General features: G+C 40.3%; 1 protein-coding gene across 6 annotated transcripts in view; it reads left to right on the plus strand.

Moving 5' to 3' along the window:
• Ikzf1 (IKAROS family zinc finger 1) overlaps positions 1-12,687 on the plus strand; it is a 104,014-nt gene that overhangs the window by 18,891 nt on the left and 72,436 nt on the right. For all 6 annotated transcript variants that reach the window (XM_090332832.1, XM_090332833.1, XM_090332836.1 and 3 more), the window contains exon 3: positions 8,145-8,264. In XM_090332832.1, the coding sequence (XP_090188958.1) occupies positions 8,145-8,264 (120 nt within the window). The remainder of the gene's footprint in view (positions 1-8,144; positions 8,265-12,687) is intronic.

Genomic DNA, 12,687 nt, shown 5'->3' on the forward strand with positions numbered 1-12,687 from the left:
CTAGTCAGTATTCCATGACACTTCTGGGTAACAAAATAAGAAAAGCCAGAGCTGGAAGTTTGGCCTAGTGGTAGAATGCTTGCCTAGCATGCATGTAGAACTGGGTTCGATTCCTCTGTACTGAATACATAGAAAAAAGCCAGAAGTGGTGCTGTAGCTCAAGTGGTAGAGCTCTAGCCTTGAGAAAATCCAAGGACAGTGCTCAGGCCCTGAGCTTAAGCCCAGGATTGGCAAAAAAAAAAAGAAAGAAAGAAAAGAATAAAGAAAGAAAAAGAAAAGCCTCATTTGCATCTGATAAGTTTTTATCTTTATTAACATTATGCTAAATGTGTAATTTGTTCTGGGCTCTGCTTAAAAGAGAAGATAGCTGCTAGCAGGAACAGGAAGAGGCGGGGGGATGTGACAAGAAGTCTTCCTGGAAAAGGTACTCCTTTTCTGAGCAAAGAAATTACCATTTCTAAACCCTAAAATATTTGGGAGCATTCCAAGCAATGGTATAATTAGTGAAAAATTAAAGAATATTTTGTCATGGGACTGGAAGTTTGGCCTAGTGGTAGATTGCTTGCCTAGCATGCACAAAGACCCGGGTTCAATTCCCTATATACATAGAAAAAGCTGAAAGTGGTGCTATGACTAAAGCAGTAGAGCTCTAGCTTTGAGAAGCCCAAGGTCAGTACTCCGGCTACAAGTTCAAGCCGCGGGACTGGTGCAAAAAAGAAAAAGAAATATTTTGTCTGCTTCAAGTGTGGATGATTTTTCTTTAATTAAAACCAGTATGTGTTTTTGTCATCTCTAATGCTGGAGAGATGGCAGTTAGGGTGTAAGGATATGTATTTAGCCAAACAAAAAATTGGCTTGAACTCAGAGCCTGGGCACTATTCTTCAGCTTTTGTGCTCAAGGCTACTCCTCTACCAACTGCTTTGAGCCATGGCACTATTTCTAGCTCTTTGTTGGTTAATTGGAGATAAGAGTCTTATGGAATTTCATGCTGTGGCTAGCTTTGAACCAGGATCACCAAATCTCAGCCTCCTGAGTAGCTAGGCATTAGCCACCCAGCCAAATTGACTTAATTATTTATTTTTAATTTGGCCCTTAAACTCAGGACCTGGTCACTGTCCCTTAGCTAAAATTTTTGCTCAAGACTAGTGCTCCATAGCTCCGTTTTCAGCTTTTTTTGGTGAGTTAAATATAATTTGGCATATTTGTAAATTAGCCAGAAGTTTCTTTTATTTCGCTAAACAAGTGATATCTTATTACATCTTCTAAAACATTCCACTTAAGTACTTGCTGTCTTGCAATGTCTACTTATGTGCATTTGCATGTCATTATGCATGCTCTAAGGAAGAGGTGGAAACTTGGTACTATACATGTTTCTTTAGTATGTTACAGCTTATCAAATAATATCATATGTTTATTTACACTCTTTTTTAAATTAAATAATTAAGAGCCAGGCTGGCTGGCGCACGTCTGTAAGCCTAGCTACTCAGGAGGCTGAGATCTCAGGATCACAGTTCAAAGCCAGCCCAGGCATGAAAGACTGAGAGACTCTTATCTTCAATTAACCACTAGAAAACTGGAAGTGATATTGTGGCTCAAAAGCACAGGGACAGTGCCCAGGCCCCAGGAATAGGTTGGTAGCCTTGAGCTGAAGAGCTCAGGGACAGCACCCAGGCCCATGAGTTCAAACCCCACAACCAACAAAATAAATAAATAAATAAATAAATAAATAAATAAATAAATAAAATAATAATTTAAATTAAATAATCAAGTATCAGTAATTCATAGGATTCTCCCTCATGTATGTAAAGTACTTGGAAGCAGAAATATCTAATACTTGCTTTTTTTTTCAAATCTATCATTTTTTGAACTATGTCTTAGTTCAGTGTCTTAGTTAGCCTTCCAAAAGTATGGCTTGTAGATGTGGAGGAAACAGGTCTGAATGAGCTCTCCTATCACTTACCAATTCTTTGTTCTTTCTTTTTTGATAGTTTTTAGAAAATACTAGTAATGAATGTGCATTATCTTTTGGTTTAGCTTCTGATTAATTAGATGATCTGTGAAAAACTGGGTCATAGGAGATAGGAGAATATCTTAGCATCCCTTTCTAATTTCAACAATGAGACCTGAGATGGTTACTTTTTTTTCCTGGACCACTGTGGATTTTCCATATCAATTGGGACTTGAGCCAGTTAAATTTATTTATTTATTTATTTATCTATTTGTTTTTGTACTGTTACTGGAGCTTAAACTCAGGCACTGGAAAGTAGCTTTTTTATTCAAGACTGGTGCCTTACCACTTGAGTCATGCCTCCATTTCTGGATTTTTGATGGTTAATTGGAGATGTGAGTCTCAAGGTCTTTCCTGTCTGGCCTGGCTTCCATACTGTGTTCTTCGGATCTCAGCCTCCTGAGTAGTTAGGATTGCAAACGTGAGCCACCAGCTCCTGGCGGCCAAGTCAGTTGATTCTTAAGACCCCCTGGCTTCTGTAACCCTTGCTATTGGATATTTCTCAATTCTGTTTATGTCTTTTGGGGAATATAGACACAAGAACTATGCCTTAAATAGTAAATTGAGGGTATTGTAATCTGGTTAAAATCACTTGGATTAAATTCTTTGTATTAGACAAACGTTGCCCTAAGTATTTTCTCATTTCCACCATACAAAGACCCGCTGAAGAGGATATAGTTATCTCCAAATTACAAATCCCTGAGCCTTAGATAACTTAAGTAACTTGGATAATTTAAGTAGGAACAAGAAGTCCCATAAAAAACCAGAGATGGCTCTAGAGTGTTGTCAGCTGTAGTCTGTAGTTTTAAGGCCTAGATTGAAACTGTCTCACACTTCTATAACAGAACAGAGGATCTGTATTCATGGCACTTTTATTTACTCCAGGAATTTTGGTCCCTTGAGTAATTGTACATATTTAAAACACATGCATTTGAGATAGGGAGTTATACCAGAACTTTGCTTGGTGAGCTATATTCTACTTCAGAAATCATTTGCATGCAGTTTGATAAGCTAATGATAGAATTTCTCATCTAATTTGCCCATAAAAACTTCTTATAGACAGTGCTTTGTTTATAATATTTAATGGTGAGTTAAATATAATTTGGCACATTTGTAAATTAGCCAGAAGTTTCTTTCATTTCGCTAAACAAGTGATATCTTATTACATCTTCTAAAACATTCCACTTAAGTACTTGCTGTCTTGCAATGTCTACTTATGTGCATTTGCATGTCATTATGCATGCTCTTAGGAAGAGGTGAAACTTGGTACTATACATGTTTCTTTAGTATGTTACAGCTTATCAGATAATATGATATGTTTATTTACCATATGAAAATTCATAATCATTGTCTCCCCACAGGCCTTTGAACTAGGCAAACATTGGGTTTTTTAGCATTTCATCACACTTGAAGAAAGATATGAAGCATATCACTTCCCCCTCTTCCAGGTGGTCAATCTAGACCTAAATTCCAAAGATCTTACTACAGTGTATTGTATTTGTGTTCATTGAAGACTTCGTGTTTTGTCTTAAAAAATATTTTGTTATCTTTGCATGGTTTCACATTTTGAATGATAGGGCAAATGTGTTGAAAGTCAATATACAAAACCGTTTCACCCATCATGAAGGTTTTCATAAAGTGTAAACTTTCATCTTGGATGTCTTCCAGCAGTGAAGGAATGTAGATCCCTGGGCCTGGACACACATCAGCGGTTAATGTCTCAGCAACCACAACTCACACTAGGGGGCTTTTAGGCAAATCAGAGGATCTCTTAAAACCCATCAGTAAACTAAGGCAAAACAAGGTTGAATTAAGACCCAACTCTTGGCGGGAAGGTGAGTGCGTCCAACTTGGCTCCTTCCGATTTTGACTTTTTACTTTATTCCTCTATGAGCAAGGGGGCTACTTTTTTATTCTCCTTTCTCCCCGTGTGGTTTCTTCTGCTTTGAGAGTTTCTATTGATCATGATTTTAGAATCACAATCCCTACTGTTCTCATTACTCTTTCTTCCATGTAGAAAAAAATAAATATATAAAAGTATCAAGATACAAGATTAAGGACCCTTGAGAGCCAGAACTCAGGACAGATGTCATTCTTCAGATGCACATCTGCTGATATCAACATCCTTCACAGCTCTAATTGATATTATTTCCTAATAAATTATTAGGGAATAATTTATTATATTAGTTAAACTAAAAATAAACAGGAAATTGAGAGCTACTTAGATGTATTTTAGCATGAATTGAGACCAAAGTATGGCATGCCATTATTGGCTATGTCCTGATCCTACACAGTCATTTCTTGATCCTCATGTATCATGCCATAAATGAGGGCTCAGAACATCACAGAGAACTCCAGAGTTATTACAATGATGACCATAGTTTTTAAAAATTCAAAAAAGTGTTTTACACTTACTCCTTAATGAAAGGTGACGAATTCCAGGGTAGACATACACACCCAGAGTACACTATACAAGTTGAGCCACCTTCTTAGGACAAAGGTTGTCCTCTCTATGCAGTCACATTACAAGGCTGTGTGTGTGTGTGTGTGTGTGTGTGTGTGTGTGTGTGTGTGTGTGTGTGTGTCAATCTTGAGGCTTAAACTTAGGCACTGGATGCTGTCCCTATGCAGTTGTGCTCAAGGCCAGCCCTCTACCACTTGAGCCGAAGCCTCACTTCTGGGGGGTAACTGGAGATGAGAATGTCACAGACTTTTCCACCCAGGCTGACTTGAACCCACCAGCCTCAGATCTCAACCTCCTGATTGCTAGGATTACAGGTATGGGCCACCAGCACCCACCTTATTACCAGGCTTTGTGAAAGCAAATGGCCTGGTCTCTGCTAATCCAGCCTCTACATTTTACAGTGCCACCATTTTATATAGATTTTTTTTTTTTTTTGCCAGTCCTGGGCTTGGGCTCAGGGCTTGAGCACTGCCCTTGGACTTTCTCAAGGCTAGCACTCTACCACTTGAGCCTCAGCACCACTTCCGGCTTTTTGCTATGTATGTGGTATGGAGGAATCGAGCCCGGGTCTTCCTGCATGCTAGGCAAGCACGCTACCACTAGGCCAAACTCCCGGCCAGATTTGTTTTATTTTCAGAAAAGTTTGTATAAGATTATTTTGCTACAACTGAAAAGAAGACTTCCTCTGACCACCTTTCTTAAACCCTCACGGGTTGAAAAACATTATTTTAGACTGTCACACAAAACTAAGAGTGGTCACATGATGTGTATGCTTCCTGTATTCTCCTATTCTGAATTTTTCCTTACAGAGGTGAAAATAGCACTGACATTCAGCTACTGTGTTAGTGTGCGTGCAGCAGTCCTAGGGTTGAACTCATGGCCTGGACATTGTCTTTTAGCTTTTGTGCTCAATGCTGGCCCTTTACCACTTGTACCACAGTTCCACTTGCAACTTTTTGGTGATTGCTTAGAAATAAGAATCTTATAGACTCCCCGCCGGAGCTGACTTCTAACTGCAGTCCTCAGATCTCAGCCTCCTGAGTAGCTAGGGTTACAGGTATGAGCCACCTGGCGCCTAGCTCCTGTTACTTTTAAAGTTTTCTATTTTTAGGGCAATAAAACCAGCACTGACTTAAAGCACATGCCCAAGTTTTAGTGTAATATGAGCACTTTCAATCAATTTCTCTTTGGCTTTTTGCTTTTCCTTGGGAAATTCTTATGATCTTGCCCTATCTTTAACTATTTATCTTGTATTGGCTATCCAAATATACTCAATAATGCTCTCTCTGAAAATATGCCAATTGCACTAATTACAGCTAAGTTGGAATATTGTATCGTAATGTCTATTTCCTAGAGAATGTAATACTATTCCCCAAAGCACCTCCTCTGTACTTGGGCAGGTTCTATTTTAAAGATTCCAGTAAAGGTTCTTTTGTACATTGGGGGTGATTTTACTGGTCTTGCCAGTCACCTAAAATGTTGGTGTCATTCTTGTAGGAGTTTTATTATTCAGACCAATAGAGACACGGTACATGAGTCCTCATCATATTTTCTAGACATTTTTACATCTGATTTGTCACTTATATGCTCTCCCCAATTCAGGGCTTATCCACAGGGGTCAGTCATCTTGCCTATTTTTTGCAAGCTGAGTTGCCAGCTTGCAAAACATCTACAATCATATCTGGAACTTTGAGAATCTTGATACTAACTCTTCTTCAAGTAGCAATCCTGGGTTGGTTTCCGTGACTGTCTCACATGTGGTTTGTGTCTCTTGACTCAAGGTTAAGTTAGCTCCGGAAGAACAGAAGCTGTGGGACTTTCAGCTTCTATGGGAAGGAACCATGTTATACTTCCCCAACACTGGATTCTTCAGAGTAGAACAGTAGTCCTCATTCCTACCTGTACCAGCCAAAGTTAATTCTAACCCTTTCAAAATAAAAATAGTGCTCTGTAAAAACTAATTTTATTTGGCAAATACTACTTGGTGAAGAAGCATAAGCCATTTTTTATTTGTGTGGATTGTAGTTTATTCCTGTTACTAAGAGAATAAATGGTGACAGAGCTTTGCATGCAGGAATAGGATTATTTCTGCAATGGTTACAGAGCCCTTTCCATTCTTCTCAGAGCAGCTGCTCCCTATTTGGCTATGTCAATTAAGCAACTAGAGAAAGAGCTTACTGGCTTTTGCAAGAAAAAGAGACCCGGCCTATGTAGTTTTGAGTAAGAGATCCTCACAAACAACCCAGTACAAGGTTAACTGAAAGAAATTTGTGGGGAGTAAGTGGGAAATGCCATACAGAAAAACTTTTTTCAGAATGTGGGAAGAAATTTTTTTTTTGTAAGATGACCACTGAATTTCTGGAGAAGAACTTTTTTGATAGTAACAAATCAGTGAAAATAGGCATAGAGATTGGCTATAAGAATGTTCAGTGGATAACAGACAATAGTTTGGTCATTAAGAAAAAAATGAAAAACAATACTTAAGTCCAAAAGTAGAATTCAAATAAATCATCATGTATATATTATAAGCAAAATTATGGAAGAATGGGCCCTGACCAAGAGATAATTTCTGTGAAAATGTCTAAAAGCTAGCTTATTTTGCCAGATGCCAGTAGCTCATACCTACAATCCAAGCTGCCCAGGAGGCTGAGATGTAAAAGTTGGTGTTTAAAGCCATCCTAGGCAGAAATGTCTCAAAGAGTCCATCTCCATTTAACCAGGAAAATGCCATACTAGTGGTATGGCTCAAGGGGTAGCACACCCTCCATGAGTAAATGGAAAAGAAAAGGAAGGAGAAAGAGAAGGGGGGGGTAGAGAGACACAGAGAGAGAGAGAGAGACAGAGAGAGACAGAGAGGAGAGAGAGAGAGAGAGAGAGAGAGAGAGAGAGAGAGAGAGAGAGAGAGAGAGAGAGAGAGAGAGAATGACTGGAAGGAAGAAAGGAAGGAAGGAAGGAAGGAAGGAAGGAAGGAAGGAAGGAAGGAAGGAAAAAAGGAAGAAAGGAAGGAAGGCCCAGATAGAGTAGAAGGCCTTGAGTTAAATGATTTAAATGATGGCATAATTTGAAAAGTAATATGCTATCACATAATATATAGATATATAATTTATTATATATAATAAATATATATGTGTGTAACATTCTAATTTTAACAGTAGGATTGTGTGGGATTATAAGTGATTTGTTTTTTCTTTTCTTTCACATATCTCTAGCTCTCATGGGGAGAGCTATGATGTTCAATTTTTTGTTTTGGTTTGGTTTTGTGCCAGTCCTGGGGCTTGAACTCTAGGCACTGTCCCCGAGATTTTCTTTTTTGCTCAAGGCTAGTACTCTACCACTTGAGCCACAGGTCCACTTCTGCCTTTGTGTGTGTGTGTGTGTGTGTGTGTGTGTGTGTGTGTGTGTGTGTGTTTGATAGGCGTTTCCTACCTGGGCTGGCTTGGAACCACAATCCTCAGATTTCAGCCTCCTGAATAGCTTGCATCACAGGCTTGAGCGACTGAGGCCTGGCCAATGATAGTGCAAGAAAAAGGTTTGTCTCAGCCAGGAAGCATCTGCTCAGTCTAATTACCACCTCCTCATGAAGCCTTCTCTAGCTGTCCAGGTGAGGCTTGAACAAGTAGGCTTCTGGGGCCATGACTACTGGAACCTCACACCTCTGTTTGTCTCTGCAGGAAAGGATAGCCCCCCCGTCAGTGATACTCCAGATGATGGTGATGAACCCATGCCTGTCCCTGAAGACCTTTCCACCACTTCTGGAGGACAGCAGAATTCCAAGAGTGAGCGTGGCATGGGTAAGTGATCATGGCATGTTTGTCCTGGCAACCTTTAGGCTGCCACATGCTCAGTTTTTATGAAACCACTAGTGTCCTTCCAAGGCAGTGATTAAGGGACATAAGGCAATTTATCCACTGTTTCCTTCAGCAGTCAAGTTAAGGAAATACAGTAAGGAGATGGGCGGATCCTCTTGCATGTCAGAAGAGAACCATCACAGGCCAGAGAGTGATAGAGTTTAGGGTCACTCTTCTATGGGATGTGTGTCCCCATTACTCCCTCCATCCTCAGTGAATCTGAATGAAAATTAAATCTTGTGGGCATTTCTTTTTTGGTCAGTTGTGTGGCTTGGACTCTGGGCCTGGGCACTGTCCCTGAGCTCTTCAGTTCAAGGCTACTGCCCTTTCTCTTGAGCCACAGCATCACTTCCAGTTTTCTAGTGGTTAATTGAAGATAAGAGTCTCACAATCTTTAGGGTCTTTAGTGCCTGGGCTGGCTTTGAACTGCAATCCTCAGATCTCAGCCTCTTGAGTAGCTAGGATTACAGGTCACCGTGCCTGGCTCTGGTGAGCATTTTATGTGCTGTAACCACAGGTGACTTTTCTTTAGAGCTCTAGGTTGGTTAGAAGCCTCCCCAGGATGATATGTTAGCCCTACAATATCCACTGTTAAAGGTCAGATATAAGTAGAAATAGAAGGTTGACTAACGCATAACCCTTGGGCACCTGTTACAAACTTGTTCAAATAATTAGACTGCGTGGAAAATTAGTAAGTGTTAAGCAATTATAAAACAAGTCAAAGTCAGAATATTTCAGAGAAATGTAGGTTATCCAAGTTAGCAAACATCCATATCCCTTTTCATAAGGGGATGGGAAGGGAATAATCCCAAATCACTCCACTGGTAATTTACACATTCGTGCATGGGAAACTATTTTCCCTACCCATTTTAGAGAAAAGCTTAGAGGAACTCATTGATTTAACCCATATCAAGTGATGGAGTCAGAATTAAACTCAGTTTCTGACTTAAAGACTTGTTTTCGGCCGGGAGTTTGGCCTAGTGGTTAAAGTGCTTGCCTAGCATGCATGAAGACCCGGGTTCGATCCCTCAGTACCACATACATAGAAAAAAAGCTGGAAGTGGTGCTGAGGCTCAAATGGTAGAGCTCTAGCCTTGAGAAAGTCCAAGGACAGTGCTCAAGCCCTGAGCTCAAGCCCAGGACTGGCAAAAAAAAAAAGACTTGTTTTCATTCCATTGTGCCATGTTCTCATAAGCTAGTGAGTCCTTACTCCTTGGAATATCTACATATTTAAAAAGAGAGAGAAGATTGGGCTGGGAGTTTGGCCTAGTGGTAGAGTGCTTGCCTAGCATGCATGAAGTCCGGGGTTCAATTTCTTGGTACCACATACATAGAAAAAAAGCCAGAAATGGTGCTATGGCTTAAGTGGTAAAGCTCTAGCTTTGGGAAACTCCAAGGATAGTGTTCATGCCCTGAATTCAAGCCCAGGACTGGCAGGGAGAGAGAGAGGGGGGGGGAGGATAAAGGTATGATATTGAGACTGCTTATTTACATCAAAGAGAGATATAAAGAGGTACACTGCAAGAATGTGGCCATATAAGCCCCACGACTTCTTTTTCTATGGGATATCCTGATTCTGTCACTAGAAAACACATTGTGTATGGTACCATGTGCCTTAGAAATGAAGTTAGTATTGGGTATAATAGCAATGCAATTAATGGCAAAAAAATAGGACTAAAGCCATTTGGTATAAGGAATGCATACAACAGGTAAATTTGCAAGTTTATTAGTTTCTATTAGGCAATAGCAAGTCTCTGTGGAAAGGAAGTGGGAGGAAGAAAAACAGCCCTTGTGGACCACCCCCCTTGTAAGGTCATAGACATTATTTCAGGGTTTGTCAAAATTGGGATGCACATAAGCATGCTTTATTTATTTATTTATTTATTTATGCCAATCCTGGGGCTAGAACTCAGGGCCTGAGCACTGTCCTTGATCTTTCTCAAGGCTAGCACTCTTCCACTTGAGCCACAGCACCACTTCTTTTTTTTCATATATTTTTATTGTAATTAATAGAAGGGTTACATGATATTTGCCAGATAGATGGTGCATTAATTCCCATACATTGATGATACCCTTTCACATGTCTTGGTCCCCATTACTCGCCCCTCCACCCCCCCCCATCTTGGTTTTCCCCCCTTCCCTATCCAATTTCAAATAACCAAATGCAAATATATCTGATATATCAGGTAACAAAGTGAGAGACTGTAACAATATGAGATAACCAAGGGACAGCAAAAGAGATGAGAGATAATATAGTACCTTAAGAACAACAATCATTCATTATATGGCTTATGTTTCTATATCCTAGAGATCCTTTCATTTAGCGTCCTACTATATGGCCTTCTGTATCAAGGTTTTGCTCTATTGCAAATCTCTGCTAGGAGAGCCCAAGGTTTCTACTGATTATGACAAATGAGGGAAACCATTGAGCCTAAGTTCCTTTGAGTCTGGCTTACTTCACTTAATATGATCTTTTCTAAGTCTTTCCATTTCCTAACAAATGGGGCAATGTCATTCTTTCTGACAGCAGCATAGAATTCCATTGTGTACAAATACCACAACTTGTTGATCCACTCATCCACTGAGGGACATCTAGGTTGGTTCCATATCTTTGCTATGGTGAATAGTGCTGCAATGAACATTGTTGTGCTAGTGGGTTTAGTATGTCCTTGTTTCTGGGTGGTTGGGTAAATGCCGAGTAGTGGAATTGCTGGGTCATAGGAGAGTTCTATGTTTAGCCTTTTGAGGCACTGCCACACTGCTTTCCATAGTGGTTGAATGAGTTTGCACTCCCACCAACAGTGTAGTAGTGATCCCTCCTGGCCACATCCCTTCCAGCATCTGTTGTCATTCGTTTTCCTGATCCTGGCCATTCTAGCTGGAGTGAGGTGGAATCTTAGAGTTGTTTTGATTTGCATTTCTTTTATGACCAGAGATGTTGAGCATTTCTTCATGTGTCTATAGGCCATTTTTGTTTCTTCTTCAGAGAAGACTCTCTTTAAGTCTTTGGCCCATTTTTTAATGGGATGGTTGTTACTTTGGAGGTTAGTTTTGGAGTGATTCAATTTTTTGAGTTGTTGATATATTTTAGATATGAGGCCTTTGTCCGTTGTTTGGTTGGTGAAGAGCTTCTCCCACTCTGTAGGCTTCCTGATTAGTTTACTAGCTATGTCCTTTGCCATACAAAAGCTCTGCAGTTTAATGCAGTCCCACTTATCCAGCCTTTCTCTGATTTGTTGTGATTCTTGGTCCTTATTAAGAAAGTTTCGACCTGTGCCAAGGAGGCCTAGTGTATCTCCTATTCCTTCCTGTAGAGTTTTCAGTGTGTCAGCTTTTACCTCCAGGTCTTTGATCCATTTGGAGTTAATTCTAGTGCAAAGAAGGATCCAGCTTTACTTTTCTGCAGGTGCTTAACCAGTTCTGCCAGCACCACTTGTTAAAGAGGCTGTCTTTCTCCCATTCTATTTTTTTGGCTCACTTGTCAAAGATTAGGTGGCCATAGGTCTGTGGTTTGATATCTGGGTCTTCAGTTCTATTCCATTGGTCTTCAGGCCTGTTCTTGTACAGCACCACTTCTGACTTTACTCTATGTATCTGGTACTGAGGACTCAAACCCAGGGCTTTGTGCATGCTAGTGAGCTCTCTACCACCAGGCCATGATCCCAGGTGAAAGCATGCTTCATTTTGCAGATTATCTTCTGAGTGTGGCAAGTGATTCTGCTCTGCTATGTCCTGTATCGTACAACACACATTCCTAGTAGATACACGTATTTACAAATTAAAAGGTCAACTTAAATAACAATATCATCAAGCTAATAATGGCACTAAATGATTAAAAAAACTGCAAAGGGGGAAGCCATATGAAGAGCTAATTTTGGGGGTATGTGCCCCTGGATTATCTCACTAGTTTAATCCCTGAAGCACGAGTACTGGTTCCTCAGTTAACAGGGACACAAAGAGCTGCCCCAAACAAGTCTGAGATGTTCATAGTAATAAAAAGGGCTTGAGGGCCAGGAGCCAAAAGATGGTGTCTATAGACCTCATGATGTCCTGAGAGCCCAGAGTTAAGAGTTAGGATACTGGCTTGGTAGAGGGTTTGCCATGAAATCCCTACAGTAACTAGGTTGGGGAGGGGGCGGGTTCTGTGGATTTCTCATGGTGTGGGCATCCTTTAAGGAACTGAAAGTCAAGCTGATTCCTAGAGAGTGGAGAGGAATATGAAGTTTGTTTGGTATAGGTAATAGGTCATGGTCATGAGTACTAGAAAAATATCCTACATTCCTCATCCTTTTGACCTTCCAGTGAGTGACAGCCTTGGCTGGGCCTCTGCCTTGGTTGGCATTGGCTGCTGTTGCCCTGGACAATA

The sequence above is a fragment of the Megascapheus bottae genome, chromosome 5 (genome assembly GCF_031878675.1).
Source record: "Megascapheus bottae isolate mThoBot1 chromosome 5, mThoBot2.hap1, whole genome shotgun sequence".
Lineage (NCBI taxonomy): Eukaryota > Metazoa > Chordata > Mammalia > Rodentia > Geomyidae > Megascapheus > Megascapheus bottae.